The following is an 18,200-nucleotide window of genomic DNA, read 5'->3' as shown; positions in this document are numbered from 1 at the left end:
AGTAAATGTTTTACTTATGACTTTCCCGATTTATCAATGTTACATTTTACAAAACAGTGTAAATTGCTGAATTCTGATGTGTCTACTGCCTTAACATACCTGCATAGCTCTACTGGTTTCTACTTAGAATAATGGAAAAGAAAAGAAGCACTTGGACTTGAAACTTTGCAACAGCAATAAATAGAAAAATAATCCTTAGTTAAGTCTCTTTTTGTGGAAAGATTTATTGCAATCAGACTAAAACTGTAGGAGGAGTAGTGTTTTGAAAGAATTTTGCAGAAATTTCTATTTTTAATAACCATGGCAACATCATTTATAAAAATCAAAGACCTATATACAGAATTATGTATATTGGTGTAGTCTACTTGTGTGCCAAGTTATATTGAAATCAGACCAAAACTGTAGGAGGAGTAGCGTTTTGAAGATATTTCACATAAATTTCTATTTTTAGAAAGAACTAAATACCAAAACCATAAATCATATCAGCAAGTGTTTCAAATACTGCATCAGTCAAAATCAAGAAGATTTGATCAGTCTAAAGAAAAATCTGGAGGCCATAACACCACATGTCTATGGAGACCACAGCGTATGTGATGCCAGGTGTGGATTTCTCTCTTCTCCTGAAACCTACAAGCCACAGTAACTTCCTTATCATCGTACCTTTCTAACCAACACTTGAAATCTGATCTCTCATCTCTCTTTGGATTCTACTTATCGCAGGCTGAAAAATTGATCAACTTAGGAAGTACTCAGGCAAATGAAAGTTTCAACAATACAGTTGCAAGTAAAACACCAAAGTCCACTTTCTACTCTGGCTCCGAGAGTAATGACTTTCGTATAGCTGTTGCTGTGGCACAGAAAAATATAGGACAAGTATATAGTATAGTAATTTGTATATTTCATTACTGCACACAATTATAACAATACTATATCTACAAGACAATACAGTAAACACATGTATTTCAATGTAATGAAGATATTATATCCTCTTTCTTTTCAGGTAAATGAGAAGTTGCTTCTTTCTCCTGGACAAGTCACTAGTTCCAGTGCAAAGAAAACAGACTTGAAAAGGAAACGAGACAAGGAAAGAGAAGATACAGCAGCTTACAAGAAAAACAGGGCAATGAAGAAAATAGATTCCAAGAAGTCACAAGAGTCATCAGAGATTAGGGAGGGAACTACATACAAAACATGCGTTGATCTAAACAACAATGAAGAAGACATGGAAAACATAACAGAGATACCACCACCCCTGAGAAAACCCCAGTCTACTCCTATTGCTCACGACCAGTGCACATTTGTTTATTTTGATTTGGAAACTACAGGTCTTGTAGGGGTGGGACGATATTCTGATACACTGATACATACCGATATTTTCTGCTAAGATACAGTTTATGATACATGCGTTGAAATATCGGTATGACCTATCAAAAAATTAAAAATGAAAGTAGTTGTCCTTGGAAAATGGCGGCTTGTACGAAGCGAAGAAATGATATTGATATTGAAAACACACTTTAGAACTAGTAAGTCGTCGATAAGGGGTAAAACATTTTCACTTTTAAGCATCCTCGGAAGATGGGACAAGACAAGTTCAGTATTTGAAATTTTTAAAACAAATTGTGGATTAAATTTTTTTTGAAAACTCAACTTGGATACAGATTTTCAGCAATTTATAATAATGTACGTTATCTTTTTTAAATGAATTTTTAGTCAATGTTCTTGATGAACTACACAATTATTTGAAAAGTCAACTTTTTTATAAACATTTGGAAATACATTCCTGTAATATTTTTTTTGATAAATTTTTAGTCAAAGATACTGATGAACTTAAAGTATTAATTTCAAAGCACATACAATTTGATATACATGAAATAGAATTTTTTTTTTATAGTTTTATTTATCATATTGAGATTCATATCGTTTCATGTTATATGTATAGAGATACGTATCATATCGCAAGATATGTGTATCGTCCCACCCCTAAGGTCTTGGTAAGTGTTCATATATTGACACAGAAGTAATGCATGGAACTGAAGCATTATTTCTAGAATAATTATGCAACTGCTTCATTTTTTCCTGAATAATAAATTTGTAATGTAAAAGTGTATGTTTTTTGTTTGTGACATATTGATGTGTAATTCCTTTTCCTTATGATTTAGGTAAAAATTGTGAAGTCACCCAGATTGGTGCATATGTTTCTAAAGAATCATGTTCACAGTTTGTTCTTCCATCTACTCAGTCCATTTCACCCTCTGCCACTGCTGTGTCGGGTGTGCTGTGAAATAGAATTTGATGTTCAAGAATGGAATGCATGTGCCATGTAAGAATACCAAGAATTCTATGAAAACATTTGTTGCATGGTTGAAAAAATTTTTCAAACATAGTGCTAGTTGCTCACAATGCTAAATTTGACTCCAGTGTTATTGTCTGCATAACCTCTATTCAGAGAAGCAGTTCCCAACAGAAAATCTTACAAACAAGTGGAACTTTTGAAAGATTTATGTACAGCACATTATGATGCCCATGATGCCCTAGCAGATTCCCAAGCTCTACAACGACTTGTGCTTCATCTTGAGATATCCAGAGGGATGATGAAGAAACACAGCTTCAGTGTTGAGTTTGTTATTGAAAATTATGCAATTGTAATGAGTAGAAATTGCTTCTTCATTGAAACATCTTGTAGATGATTATATTTTATCCAAATTCACAGCTAACAAAATTGCAGCTTCTGGTCTTCATTATGACCATCTCTGTATTGCTCACCAGAGAGATCCTGTGAATAGCATAAAGTTTATCTAGTCAGAAAAAAAAACCATGGGTAAGGTCAGAGTAACATCAAATTGCAAAATTATCAAGTCATTACATCAGTATTTTATGCATTGTAAATGACCACTTGCTTAATATTGTGAGTAATACACTTGCACAGTTGGTGATTTTCTGTTGATCTTTTATAGAAGTTTAGAAAGATATTGTTATATGAATATAATGACTACATGTTTCTGATTTGAAAAATTATCCATGATGTACATACAGATTCTATTCCACTGCATTTGTATCTCATTTATTTTTTTTCAAAGAGAGATAACTCGATCAGTTACAATGAGAAAAATAACATTTTCTATAGAAAATTTCTTCAATAGCCTGGAAACATGGCTTTAAAAAATTAAATTTCATTTTATATCATACTTTCCCATCTGGATATATAGTTTCAATGGAAAATATATACTTTGACTTTATTTATAGCATTCAATAGCTTTTTTGCATGCTACTTGTATAATAAGGATAATCCAATTTATTCTAACTCTATAAATAGCCTGGTGACATACCCCAAATTTTTGGGCAAAAACAGGTTTCAATGCAAATAGAAAAAGCATGAGGTTTTGTGGAAATTTATCTGTAATTGAGGAAGGTCTCTTGCGTCCTTAAAAACAAGAAATCTGTGAGCCAATGCTCACTAGTAATACCCCCCCCCCCCCCCCCCCCCGCTCTGATGTGAATATACACTCTGATGTGAATATACACAGGTTCATTTACGGACAAACACAGGGACGAACAGGAAGTTGACATCAGATTCATACAAAAATGAATCCCATCATATTGCTTGCCTCAAACAAAGAGTATGAAAAAATTTCATGCATCTGCAATGAGTCTGAGTAAACTGCCATGAAAATTTGTTATGCATGGTCCAGACAGATGCACGGATAAACAGGAAGTTGACATCAGATTCATACAAAAATGAATCCCACCATATGATATGTCTAAACAAAGAGTGTGCTAAAATTTCAAGCATCTGCGATGAGTAGTTGCTGAGAAAACTGCGGCGAAAATTTGCTATGTATGGTATGGACAGACGCACGGATAAACAGGAAGTTGACATCAGATTCGTACAAAAATGAATCCCATTATATGGCATGCCTCAACAAAGAGTGTGCTAAAATTTCAAGCATCTGTGATGAGTAGTTGCTGAGAAAACTGCGACACCCCTCACTTCCACAAAATTAGTGTTTTTCACGTTAGGGAAATGGATTTTAGTTTGCTTTTTTTTTGCTTGTCAAGAAATTTTTCTGTTGCAAATTTTTTATGAATGGGGTAGACCACCCTGGGAAAAAAATCCTGGATCCACGCCTGTTTCCCGGCTGTATTAAAAGTTGCGTGGCACTATTTATAGTACAAAAGCCATGTGAATAATGGAGAAAAATTGGCAATAAAAGCAGCTTAAATATACAAGAAAAAGATAATTTGCCAGTATAGAGAAGACAGAAAAGCAAAAATAACATAAATACATCTAGATACCATCACTGGCATGAGCAAAGTTTTTAATAGGTTGAGGGGAAACGTAAATTCCACTATATAGGGAGATTCCGCTATAATTTCAGCTGTAGTTGTCCTCAATTTCATCAAATAACATACTTGCTGTTTAAAAGGCAAGTTATGATGGGTATAAAAATTGACAATTGGCATCCTTACATCTTATGAATTTTATTTAATTTTCTGCTGATGCGTTTGATAATGCGAACACACTATTTAATGCAGAAGTTGCATTTCTAACATAGAAACCAGTGATTGCGGTAGTATTGAATGAAGACTAACTCTTAATATCTCTCACATATGTGCACAAATTAGTGTTTGTAATAACTTTCAAACCACTACAGAAATAACGACCACTATTGAAATAATTATTTCAATAGTGGTTGAGAATGCATTTGAAACTCAAACACTGGTTGCAACCACTATTGAAATAACATTCACTATTGAAATAATTATTTCAATAGTTGTTGAAAATGCATTTGAAGACCGAACAAAGGTTGCATCCACTATTGAAATAATATTCACTATTGAAACAATTTCAATAGAATAATTATTTCAATAGTAAATATTATTTCAATAGCAGTTTTATACGTGTAACCACTACTGAAGTAACAACCTCTAATGTAACGCTTATACTTAGTTTTTCCGAATGTTTGATCTTAATGTATTGACAAGTAGAAACTTTGAATTTATTATCCATATTTGTAGTGTAGGCAAGCCCATGAATATAAGCAAAAATTTACTTCTATTCTATATTCTTTTGATTAAATATAACCATATTTTCATCAGAACATTTTGTACACATAGATATAAGTCTTCTTTATTCTTTTTAATATTTAAATTCTAATTTCTACAAGTATCTGTATGTATGATCCTTTCCTTTCCAAATCAATGGCAAAGATGAACCTTATATAACAAAATCACTTAAAACTTGCATATTTTGATTGATTGTCTGTTGGTTTTCGCTGAGTCGGCCAGATTCAGCGGAAGCTTGCATATAACAATTGCATATTTTGTTTCAATTTTAGGTAAGTCAGTTAAACCAAAGATGTCCATGAATGGAAATTTCTAGAAAAGAAAGGAAAACATAAAATTACACTTCATATTTTAAAACTCATATTAATTTATAATGCTGGAAAGCGTAATGAACGATTCATTCTTGTATTTTTTTTTTCAATAGTAGGGTTATTTCAATAAGGCTTGCAATGTGGTTATTGTATTGAAATCATTGTCAGCAACTACTGAAATCATACTTACAATACTATTGAAATCATTCTTTCAATCACTATTGAAATCTTTATTTCAGTAGTGAACATTATTTCAATAGTGGTTCCAACCTGTTTTCGTTCTTGAAATGCATTTTCAACCACTATTGAAATAATTATTTCAATAGTGAACATTATTTCAATAGTGGTTCCAACTTGTGTTCGGTCTTGAAATACAATTTCAACCAAGATTAAAATATTTATTTCAATAGTGAACATTATTTCAATAGTGGTTACAATCTGTGTTTGTTTTGAAATGCATACTCAACCATAGTATAATTATTTCAATAGTGGTCGTTTTTAATAGTGGTTGCAACAACCCATGTTGGAATAAGTTTGTCAAATTTACAGAAGAAAAGATGATTTTTGCCCGCAAGGGTATGGAGGTCCATTATGACAAACGAAAAAAAAAAGTTCATTACATGTTCACTTTATTCTGATGAAACCGATTTGTATTGTTTAATTGCAATAAATCGTAAACAATGATGTAAGATGTCATTTCTGCAGGTATAATTATAAACATATTGTATGACATTAGGTTTTGGGAATGTTAAACAAAATTTTGTTAAATATCAATTTTTGTTTTATGAGAACAAATAAGGTTAGATAAAAAAAAGAATTTTTTTTAAAAGTCTATCAAAAAATTATATGTATAAACTATTTTTTGTTGGGAGTATTTGACATACCGTAAGTTTTGGGGTATATGTCGATGGGGTATATAGGTTGAAAGGCTCATTTTCAGCCGTAACTTTTAAAAAATCCTTAGATAGGATGATTTGGAAGATAGGACGAGGCTTTGTTTATCGACTTTCTAGAGATTCTTACATAGAAACTACGTATCAGAACATGTAAAGGTCTTTAACTTAACCTGTGATATTAACGTGTGAAGAAAATAAACTGGTATTTTTATGAGTACAGCATTTTACTAGTGTTTTATACAAACATAGTTCAAACTTCCTTGAATTGTGATATAACGCATTTTCTCCAACTTGCCTGTTCAACGCTGTCGTTGTTTGACTCTGTCATTAAACACATAACTACCGTAGTATACAACAGCTATAATTAGGGAAATACCCGAAATCAAACAATAATCATTTCCAATTTAGAACATTGTGGACACATTCTTTTATTCCGACATTATTTACCGGGGTACAATATTAACTGCAATGATTGCCATTTTTACATTTCTTGTCCAGAGATTCGCTAAAACACGAAAAAGACTATTACATGTAACAGTGAGCAATTGAAATTAATCATATTAACATGCTATAATTTTGCTTGAGATGTTGTTTTAAAAAATAAATTTAATTGAGAGTACATTTGCAATTTAACAGTCATCAGGACTTTCACAGTTTTGTTTGTTCAATGATGTATAGCACTAATACCCCTGTAAAGGCACGTGGATCTGTTAATCATGCCCCGCAGGTGTTAAAACCAACAGGTGTTAACACCTTTGTGTACACAGTGTATATCCCTCTATCTGTCAGACAATAAAATTCTATTAGAAGCCAATCTTTGTATAATTCGGTGTACCCCTTGGGATATAAAACAAAATAGTTATGACTAGCGGTACATTTGGTAAATAATTTATGGAATTTACTGGCAACAATTTATTTCACACATTTTACATTTAAATAAATATCACAAGACAATGAAAAAATATTTAGGTATACTATTTCAATTAATCGTTACAAATAAATGGTAAAAAAAAAAAATTACAATTGCGATTGTGAAAACTCCTCCGTATTTTAAATTTTGATATGGTTGCGGTTTTATTTTTAGTAAACGATTGCAACTTCCAACTTCACAAGATGGACACAGCATGTTGTAAATATACTTTGAGACATTATTGATGATATAATAAGTTTTTTTGATCATTGACGGATATTTAATGGAACTTATTATGTAAGAAATCAATGGAATAAATATTTAATTCTTTATGGTTTATTATTTTTTTTCTCGGTAAAGTAATTTTAAAAAAATACAAAAATGGCACAGATTTGCTTTAAAATTGATGTAAATTTTACTGATTTCTGGGCATTTTTCATAAACTTGGGCCTTAGATAGGTCGATTCATTAAATAGGACGACCCCAGCGGTTCGGAGAAAAAAGTGTCGTCCTATTTTCCAAAAATACGGTAATTTCGCAGAAGAAACATTTGTGCTTAATATTATGATAAAACCACACTAAGAGATTTATCTGTACCTTCTCAGGGGCCAAAATTCGGCCCAGTTCCCAATGGAAAATAGGCTCAATCTTTTCCCAATTTGTTGGAAAAAAATTCCCAAAATAAAGAAGTATTTTTGAAATAAAATCTTGGAGTTGCAACATAGCTAAAACTTTGCCATCTTCTGTAGATAGAGAGAAAGATAGAGAGATGAGTTTAAGTCACCTTATTTCTTTTAATTTACATTAATAAAATCATATTACTTACCTAAATCAATTAGAAGGAAAATGTTATAATTATTTTCTTTTAAAGTCATTTTCTTAAGTAGTTATTGTCAGCCTGAGATCGTATCTGCGAGATATGTTTAAAACGTAAATGCCTTGTCTAACCCCTCGGCTTTTATATTTCAAAACAATATTTCAAGACCCAGGAGGTTATCCTACAACATTCAGGAAAAAATGAACTTTATTTTCTTAAAGCTTAGCTGAAAAAGGATACGGTGTCTTGAGCGCTGAGAGTCCTGCCTGCAGGGTAAGAGTGAACACAGAGGAATTATTCAACTGATGAAGCTTGAAGTTCTCCTCCCGGAATTGATCCACAAGTTCATGCCATCTGCCCTCATCATATAATTCCTGTAATAAAAAGGGTTCTACTACAGTGCTGCTATCTCACAAGTTGACATGGGATGGGTTTGGATAGGATTCAGGATTGAGGATTCACGATAGAAACATATAGTAGTTAATCCAATCCTATCCTATCGAACTTAAACAGATCGATATTGCAGTTGTTTGGTGCAAGAACATGTAAGTATACTACACAATGTACATGTGTGCATGTTTATACATTTCCCCCCTTTAAACAATGTTATAATGACTTGAGCTATCAAAATTTTATTCTATTATAATATAGACAAATATCGGGTGTGGAAAAATAGGTAGTGTAGGAAAGGGAGGGGGTTAAAAATTTATAAATACTCTGTCATGATTCAATGTGTTCTAAAACAGTAAGATGTATTATGCCTTTTTCAGTTTGTTATTACTATATTATTTCCCTACTGTGGTTTAAAAAAAATGTTTTTTTTTATTTGAGTGCAATTATAATAAAATAAATACAGAATCATTTCTTATGCTACTGTTTAAATTGTATTATATTTAAGCCAACTCAGCACTTACATTGTATGCATGATCGACCTATTCTGGGTTATGAATTATAAATTAATCATTCATTATTCTTCATTGCAGAGAATGATCGATACTTGGTTTTGCCTGCCCTCATCAAAATATTTTGTGAGGAAAAAAGGATGCTACATTTAAAAAGTAGGTATAACTAGATGCGTTTCTTGTTGCTAGGGAAACAAGTGGTCTTCCAACCGAACTTTTCTCCAGATCGCTATGCTACCTCACTTCATTTAATACTTTATTGAAGGTATTTTTTGTTTGCGTTTATGTAACACAGTCTTTCAACATAGATCATGATTATTAAAGGATTTCTGTAGAATCTCTGTTAAAAAAGCTTTAAAAAATAAGCAAAAACTATCATACATGTCTTCACACTACTGGGCGAAAAAAGTGCTGAGAATCCCAAAGAGCTAAATCCATGAAGAGGCTAAATCGGCCCAGTCATCAAAATAAATGAAACTTTCTCACATAAAACTCTAAGATTTGTATGTTGTAAAACAATTTATTTTTTAACAATATCTTTTCTGGTTTTCTTTTTACATTCGTTTAAATTTGGTATTGTTTTCCTTATTAATACTATCATGTCATTACGTTGACGTTACATACTTTAACGTCGCGACGTTGACATTTTGTATAAGAAAGTAACATATGTACGTTAATGAAATAAAAATAACCAATATAGGCTCTTCTTTAAAATTTTGGGAAAATTTTACTATGAATTTTTCAAGAAGTTCTGAAAACTTTTGCTTTATTTTCTAATTAAAGCTAATTGCATTCTAAAGAAATGCCAAATATTTGTTATATACAACGGTTGTCTGGTATAATCGTTGATACATGTAACACGTTTTAAATGATAATAAGAGACACGTTAAGCTGACAACAAACACAATGTGTTAATCCATCATATTTGAGTAAAACTGAATTAATGTAGTAAAATATATACTATAGTAGCCAAGCTAGGATAAGGATTTTATCATTCTTAAATGTGTTATTGTATGGTCATACGGCGTACAAACAAAAAATAGACTTTCTTTTTTTTTTTTGAAAATACACAAGTACTCTTTACTAACGAAAACATAAAATTAAAATGAAAAGTTGCATTAAAAATGAATACGTTTGAAGTTATCATCTATTTAATGGTCATTTTGAAAATTTCGTTGCACTTCCGAAAGTTATGGCATTTCCCGGACATTTGAAATGAAATTTTAGTTCATACATGTAATACACGTAAAATAGTGATGTTTGACGGTAATCCTGCGCACCACAGATTGCCAGGAAAGAAGCCACTACAGACTTTTAAACAAGAGTGATGCAAAGCATCAAATCGGTCGCAAAAAAAATTACTAGTCCAAAGAAAACACAAGATTTCCAAAGTATCTGAATTTCAAAACGGAATCTGAAGTTAAAAAAAAACAAGATAAACGGAAATGGTACGTATACCACTTTACCCAATGTAAATTACTTAATCGAAATAAAGTTCACTAATTATTATAAATATGTTAATCATCAAAGAAAAACGTTTTATATACCCACAATAGATATGAAAAGAGATTTCAGATGACAAAAACGATCGAATTAATTATTGCTAACTAATCGTTTTATCATCAGATTATCATATCTTACACACTCCCATGTTGGGGAGTACCTATTATAAACCCTTTTCATAAAATCATAAAGTAATGATTATCTGGTGAGAGGTGAAAATTAATTGAAACATAACAACATCTAAGACTTTCATATAGTTCAAAACCAGTTTTAACATTTTACTCATAATTTTCATATTTTTAAAATAACGTTTCGTTTCTCCATGTGCAATATCTAACACAACTACAAATAGATAGGCGATAATGAGTACAGAAGACGATAAAATAATCATAATGTCGTATAAATAGTGTATATGAGATTTTTAACTTGGACGTTTTCGGATCGTTACTCTTTGTAATTAAACAAAAATATACGAAAAGCAGCTACTGGCAGTAGTAAATGGCTACATGTATCATTACAGACCGTCGAAAAAAAAATTATAGACCACATGTCGAGCGACATATTACCATAGTTTACCCCCCCCCCCCCCCTAAAAAAAACTCCATGTTCAAATGCCCGATCTATGAAGTTATATTCCATATAGACATTCTTTCAAAAAAACAAGTATGATAGACAGGCAAAATTAGCAGTTATATCCGTTAATAATAATAATACATTCAGGATACATGGCCGTAGGAACCGGGGGGGGGGGGTGGCCATGCCCCCCCCCCATAATTTTGCCGATATATAGAATACTATATAAATCAAAGCTACTATATGTTTGTGCCCCGTCAATAAAAACGTCTGATCCCCCCTTTTTTTGCTTGTCAAGGAATGTTGGTAGTTGATAGTGCCCCCAACTGAAAATGTATGGCTGTGCACCCCCCCCCCCCCCCCCCAACTGAAATTGCTACCTACGGGCCTGGGATCTATACTAAATTTATGCAACGACCGAGTCACGAAAAATCAATCTTTTTTAAATTAAATTTTTATCAAGGAGATTGAAAAAAAATGAAAACTTGTATATCATTTTTTTTCATACTATATAGATATACAAGGACTAATATAATTGGCATTGTTATTTATTTCTTTTTACTACTTTCTTGTTAAAATGGCAGCAGTAACTGGTCGAACTGTCCCACGTATTTAATGAGTGAGGATGAGAATCCCGAAACCCCCCTCCCCCACTAACCCCTGTCTTTTTTTTTTTTTTTTTTTTTTTTTTTTTTTTGTAAATGTAATAGGTTTTTTTTTTGGCTTCTTATTCTATATACGGTAAAAGACATCCCCTCCCCCCCCTTTCCTTGCTTCTGTTTGTTTGAATTTCATTCCCATTGCTTCAAATTCTTTTGAAATAATATATTTAGACAGAAAATGACTTATATTGATTTACTGGGTCGAGCGAAATGCATGAAACCTGCAGAACACCAGAACAAATAGATAAAAGATAAAAGTAACACTCTCTAAAATTATTTATGCACAAATAATTTAAAAATTTAGAAATTAAAAAAACGCTCCTAAAAAGAACAAATCATGACAAGGCCAATGATCTTATACATGTATCTACGCAATTTTTCTGACTGTGAATGCTCTAATCCCCCTTTATGAATTTACACTACTACATGTATAAACATGCTTGCTAATCTTGGTTGCCCTCTCTCCCTTGGGCCTGTTACATTTAAGCGGAGTAACTCAAAATAGAAAGAAATAGCAAGTAGCCTCCCTTTGACATTTATTTTCATGTGTTGGCTAGGTCACAGCATGCATGCGATACTGAAATTACTTAAAACCATAAAGAGTTGTCACTGCCTTGATTGTAAGTTATTCGTTTTTACAATATACGGCATTTTTCTTATAGAGGCCTATCACAAAAATTACACGCGATCATTGTTTATTTGATTTGTCAACTCGAATTTTATAGGTTCAGTACTTCGTAACATAATTTATGTTCAGAGGTCTCGGATCAGTAAAGGTTTTCAGTAATAAATATCAATTAATCTTTTGTCTGAAAATGCCACCGGCGATTTCTAAAACGCATGTTGGGCATGGGTTATAATTATAATACATGTAGTTATAATTGACTGTTTCACGATAACTGCGGTACTGCTCTTTTGCAGGGCAAAATAATATATTTTGGTGAAATATGACGTAAAAGCAATTGTTTGTTATACGTCATTTAATTATCTGTCATCAAAAACTTCGCCAAACGTTATTAATTTGCCCTGCTAAAGAGTAGTACCGCAGTTATACTGAAAGGGCTAATAGACTCTATTGCGTAACATTAACCATTTGTATGCTGTCGATCATATGCTGTAGATGCAGACTTCACGAGTCGACATTTATGTTTTGTAAGGTGGCAAAACAATCATTATAAACACGTCTTGGTAGTTGCATCCGATATAATTTGTTTAATATTCTAGGCTATTCCGACACGGCCACTCAGGAGAAAATAAAGATGTAACCTACATGTTTCTCGGGTGATCTCCCTTTGATTACATAGTGACCATGGTGACGAGGAGCCGGGAGTTGGAAAACAAATTCAAAGCATAAATAAATAGGCTGTCAGAGGAAAAGAGAACACATTATTTTTTTTTTAACATTTCAGCATAATGATGAGTTAAATATAGATCAGCTACTTGAAGGAAAAGTCTTGGGTCAGGACTGAGGCACGTAGGCCTAGATGTAGTACACAAAATGTCGACATTATCGCATCTATGCAGTCATGCTCAGCGAGAGTTTTTCGTACTTTTTTGCACCACAACACAAAATAACTTATAATAAATATAACATTCGCATTTCGAAACTTTTTAATATTTACAAAAACAATATAAAATCTTTTTCTTTCCTATTAATGTAGGATAATCCCCGCTTTTTTCACTGTGTGAGTCGGTGCTAAGATATTTGAATCGAACGAAAAGTATTAATTTCGATGTGGCCACACCCCTCGAACAAAATAAAAATATACTTTATTTATTCATATTTTAATCCTCTTTTCAATGGTATAAATTTTATTTTGTTCGAAGGGTGTGGCCACAGCAAAAATTTGAACAAAAGACGAAAAAAATGCTTTATTTTAATAAAAACTAGCAAAGTGCACGTGTTTAGACGTTTTCTGTACAAATATGACGTCATCAAATAAAAAAATTGGCATGAACTATAAAAGTTTGATACCCAAGGATAATATTTCTATTGTTAATTTTCTTCTTCCCCTCAGTTTAATTTTCCTGAAAAAATAGACCGATTTAGCCCCTTCGTGGATTTAGCTCTTTTACTGATAATGTTTGATAATTACTGATACTGTGCTGTTCTTGCTGATAAATACTGATATTTACTGTTATTCTTACTGTTGTTACTGATAATTCTAGTTGTTTCTGATAAATACTGATAATTACTGTGGTCTTTACTGTGGAGTCTGATAAATACTGATAAATACTGTTGATGTGCTGTCGATGCTGAGATTTACTGATAATTACTGTGGTCATTGTTCTTTAGCTGAGAAGGTGCTAAAAAAGCTTGAGTGATGATAAATTATTTTAAAGAAAGTATTTTATCAACAAAATTCATTACAATCTACTTACTAGTTAAATTCTAAATGAAAAAGTCACATGAATTATTTGTTTTCACATTTCATTATTCATTTATTTATTTTTATTTCATTATTTTTTTGCATCTTAATGTTAAAATAAGATCATAAATGTATATGTTTTCCTTTATCTTTATATTTCTCCTTTGTTGTCAATATTTGAAAGGGGAGGGTGTTCATGCAGTGGTTACTCTACCTATGCAGGTACTTTTTAAAACATTTTTTTATGTACAAATGTTTATAAAAAATCCCATCTCATATTTTTTCCGCGTGTATTTGTACTGTCGTTAAAAATTTTAGGAAGCATATTTAATACAGTCAATGGTTACAATTAAATTTATATTTTCATGTAGAGAACTTGAATATTTGACAAGTAACATGGGTACCGTCTGCTCTGTTAGTCACAGGAGACCCCCCCCCCCTTTACAAACCATTCTCCTTTTAACAAGCCAGTATTAAATATTTCTCTCAAAAAATCTATTCATATAACATATACTATGCCATTTAATGAAGAATGTGATAGGTTCAAATAATAAGATTTAATCATGATCTTGTTTATCTCTTTTAGCTAGTGCGCCAGATAGTTCTAAAATTTATGTCCTCCTCGCAATTTTATAAATATCATTTTGTGGTATATCAAGCTATCTATCTTTCGTTTTTTTTCCTTTTTTTTTAAGCCATCAGGAACTAGAAATCCTATGCACTGTGATTTTCATTCAATGAAATACGCATCTTTCTTTCTTCATTAGTACGATGTACGTAATTACTGGTAACAGCTAGATCAATTTCTTAAAAAAATAAATAACCTGCTTATACGCGGTCAGTCAGTTAAAATACAAAATAAAACTTGAAATTACTCGGTTGTTCTAAAACACCGCACATGTCCACCACGTGTAGAAGTTTCTACTTTCGTTTTGAGAATCGGTTCAAATATTAGTACATTTTGTATTTCTTACGATATGCATTTGAGAGTATAATATTTGTTGTTAATTCCATTTCTCGTTGTGTGAGACCAATGTACTCAAATTACACGCGACATGATTCAATTAGTTATTCAGACTGTAGCAGAAAAAAGGGGGGATGAAAGACTGCCTAACTAAACTGATAGGTGCAAGGTTGATTCTTTAGTTCTAATTTCCATAAGTTATACATGTAATAATTACTTAATATCTATAATAAACATGTATATATTATTTTAGAGAATCAAGGAACAATACAAAATTCAGATATAACATTTATTCATGAGTGCAATCAGCATGTTACTGACGTTCATAATTCATAACAGATTTTTTTCTCGGATTCAGCGATGTGGAGTTTTCGCGTTTCTGAATTGTGAACAGTTGATGCTAATATCATTACACAAATTGCTAAATCACTAAACCATCTCTCTTTTTTTAAATCTCGTATAAATTTTGCATAATTATTTATTAGATAAAGTCGAAATCTTCCTTATCAATTTCTTGTCTCCGTTTTACAGGCCCTTAAACACAGTTAACAGAGATTCAAATGAATTTACATGTAGCACCTCCCCCGGATATTCTTTAAATTTTATCTCAAGAAATGTACGTAAAACTAGCAAATGAAATTAAATACTGAGCAAAGATCTACGTGAATTAAAATATTCATTTTAACATTTTTAAGTTACTTCATTTAATTGATAAGTTTGTACAATGTACATAACTTCACTTCTTTTCTTTTCTTTTTTTTTTATTTTGTACTGTGTCTTATTTGCTAAACATTTTTCTATCAATTTAATTTGTCAACAAAATCGATAACAAATATTAAATTTTTTGTGCATCCATAAAGGTCGTTCCTGCTCCAAGTAGCAAGTACATGTACAGTGTAGGTTCATTTGTTTATTATAAACACCGGTGGCTGCAGACACAGAACAATAGGTAATTAATGCCCATTGTTATGCTGACCACTACAACTTACATGGAATATACATGTTGTACCCCGTTCTGCCCCAGTGTCTAGGTCATGTACACAATAAAGCCAAATCACGGGTTGATCTTCGATTTCTGATCAATACAAATCAATTTTAACGTGTATTCCATTCAGATCTGTGACCTTACAATATCAAAATCGATCAACTTAATCATACATTTACATTTAATAGGTCCCATTTCTTATTTTCATTCCATAAAATTAAATTAAATGAATGAGATTTTTAAAACTTATTGAATAAAAATGTTTTATGTGGTGACTTGTGAAATTGTAAGAGACCAACATCAAAATTACATGTACACGTGTATAGCATTGCACTTATACTATAATTCTGACAAATAATTTTTGATCAGCCCCCATCTGCCGGTTGCACATGTATAAACATGTAGCAGAGTTATATTCTGGGACGATCTATGAATGCTTGCATTACGTATTCCTAAAAAAAAAAAAAAAAAATAAAAATGTGCCTCCAGATGGAACATATCCACCCCTGTTTTTATCTCTCAATTTATTTTTAAAAAAGCATAAAATTCACCACTTTCGGGCAGATTTTCAAGAAAAAGATCAGAAAGACTGAACATTAAAAAAAATTTAAAAAACTATGCATATCTTTGGCCATCTTTGGCCATCTTTAAAAAGAAAATGATTGTTTGTCCTCTCAAGTGAAAAAAAGGTCCGAATCAAATTTTTTCTATTCTGCTGTGATATTTTTTTATCCCGATTTTTCCCACCCATTAATAACTATTTCCATTTCAGTGTTTTTTTTAATGAAAAAATTCACCAACCTCCTTACCCAAATTTATTGAGTTGGGCGATCAATCCTTTTTTTTTTTTTTTTTTTTTTTTTAAAAAAGCCTTAGTGTTTTAGTATTACAGTGACTTATATTAAAATGAAATCTTCATGCAAAAGGAAAATTCCATTTATTCTTCTTACAAACACACATATTATTTTCATAGATTTTTGGAAAACATTTGCCTTTACGCTGACAATTTTATTCAATGCTTAACTTTAATTATAATTGTCAAGATTTTCATAATCGTATTGTAATCGAGATCAGTGTTATATTTTTTGTCACATATAAAGAAACATGGAAATGTTGTTGTGAAAATTAAATTAAAAGAATGATTGAAGAAGGTTTTAACAACCCTAAGCTCTATTTTAGCACCTTCTCAGCTAAAGAACAATGACCACAGTAATTATCAGTAAATCTCAGCATCTACAGCACATCAACAGTATTTATCAGTATTTATCAGACTCAACAGTAAAGACGACAGTAATTATCAGTATTTATCAGAAACAACTAAAATTATCAGTAACAACAGTAAGAATAACAGTAAATATCAGTATTTATCAGCAAGAACAGCACAGTATCAGTAATTATCAAACATTATCAGTAAAATTTGGGATTCTCAGCACTTTTTTCATCCAGTAGTGTCACAGAGAAAAATATCATTTACAACTGAATAAAGAGAGGAACAATCTCCTGCCCAGCAGGATTCGAACCCGCAACAATAGGAGAAAGTTTGGATCGGTCATATCTTTGCAATAAATGCATCAATCAAAATGATGAAAACATACTTAGAACTCTTAGAAAACTCTCTATTAACCCTGTAAATCCCAGAGAAAAATATTGAAAAACAATAAAGTTGCAAATTAAACATTTTTGAATTCACTTCCGTGTGCGACCGGAAGTACGAACGACAAAAAATAATGATCGATCACCATATCTACATTTGATGCTCTATCACCTCAGCAAGTTTCATATTCATATCTTATCATATATATTGGAAGACCTTAATAATAACTAGTAAACAAATTGTTCAGGGAACAATTAGAGGCCTTTCCACCTTTTTAAGTGTTTCCGTGTCATTTGGGCTGAAAAAAGGAAAAATGCAAAACAAAAAAAAAAAAAAAAAAACAAAACAAAAAAAAAATGCAAAAATAGAAAAAAAAGGCTCCTCCAGCTGGGATCGAACTCATAACCCTTGGTTTGAAAGGCAGGTGCGCTAACCACTGCGCTACACATTGCGATAAAATTGATAAGTTAATTGTTAAAGACTATAGAATAAATACAAGCGTATTTTTAGAATCGGTGGGGGGGAGTAAGAAGTTCCGTGAAAGAAAATAGTTCCTGAACTTGCAAGCAATATATAAAATAAGGGACGGGCTGTGTGAGAAAATGTTAACACTGTTCCCTAATGAAAATGTATTAATTGACTGTAGCCCG

The 18,200-nt window shown here is 31.8% G+C and overlaps 1 protein-coding gene across 1 annotated transcript in view; it reads right to left on the bottom strand.

The window, feature by feature from the left end:
* The window catches only part of LOC133200991 (E3 ubiquitin-protein transferase MAEA-like), a 199,305-nt gene that overhangs the window by 20,889 nt on the left and 160,216 nt on the right, over window positions 1–18,200 (bottom strand). Inside the window, exon 7 of the mRNA XM_061336798.1 lies at window positions 8,239–8,372. Within this exon, the coding sequence (XP_061192782.1) occupies window positions 8,239–8,372 (134 nt within the window). The remainder of the gene's footprint in view (window positions 1–8,238; window positions 8,373–18,200) is intronic.

This window comes from Saccostrea echinata, unplaced genomic scaffold (assembly GCF_033153115.1).
Source record: "Saccostrea echinata isolate AGI-Se365-2 ecotype Australia unplaced genomic scaffold, CSIRO_AGI_Sech_v1 ptg000042l, whole genome shotgun sequence".
In the NCBI taxonomy this organism is placed as follows: Eukaryota; Metazoa; Mollusca; class Bivalvia; order Ostreida; family Ostreidae; genus Saccostrea; species Saccostrea echinata.
This window is presented reverse-complemented; position numbering and strand designations above follow the sequence as displayed.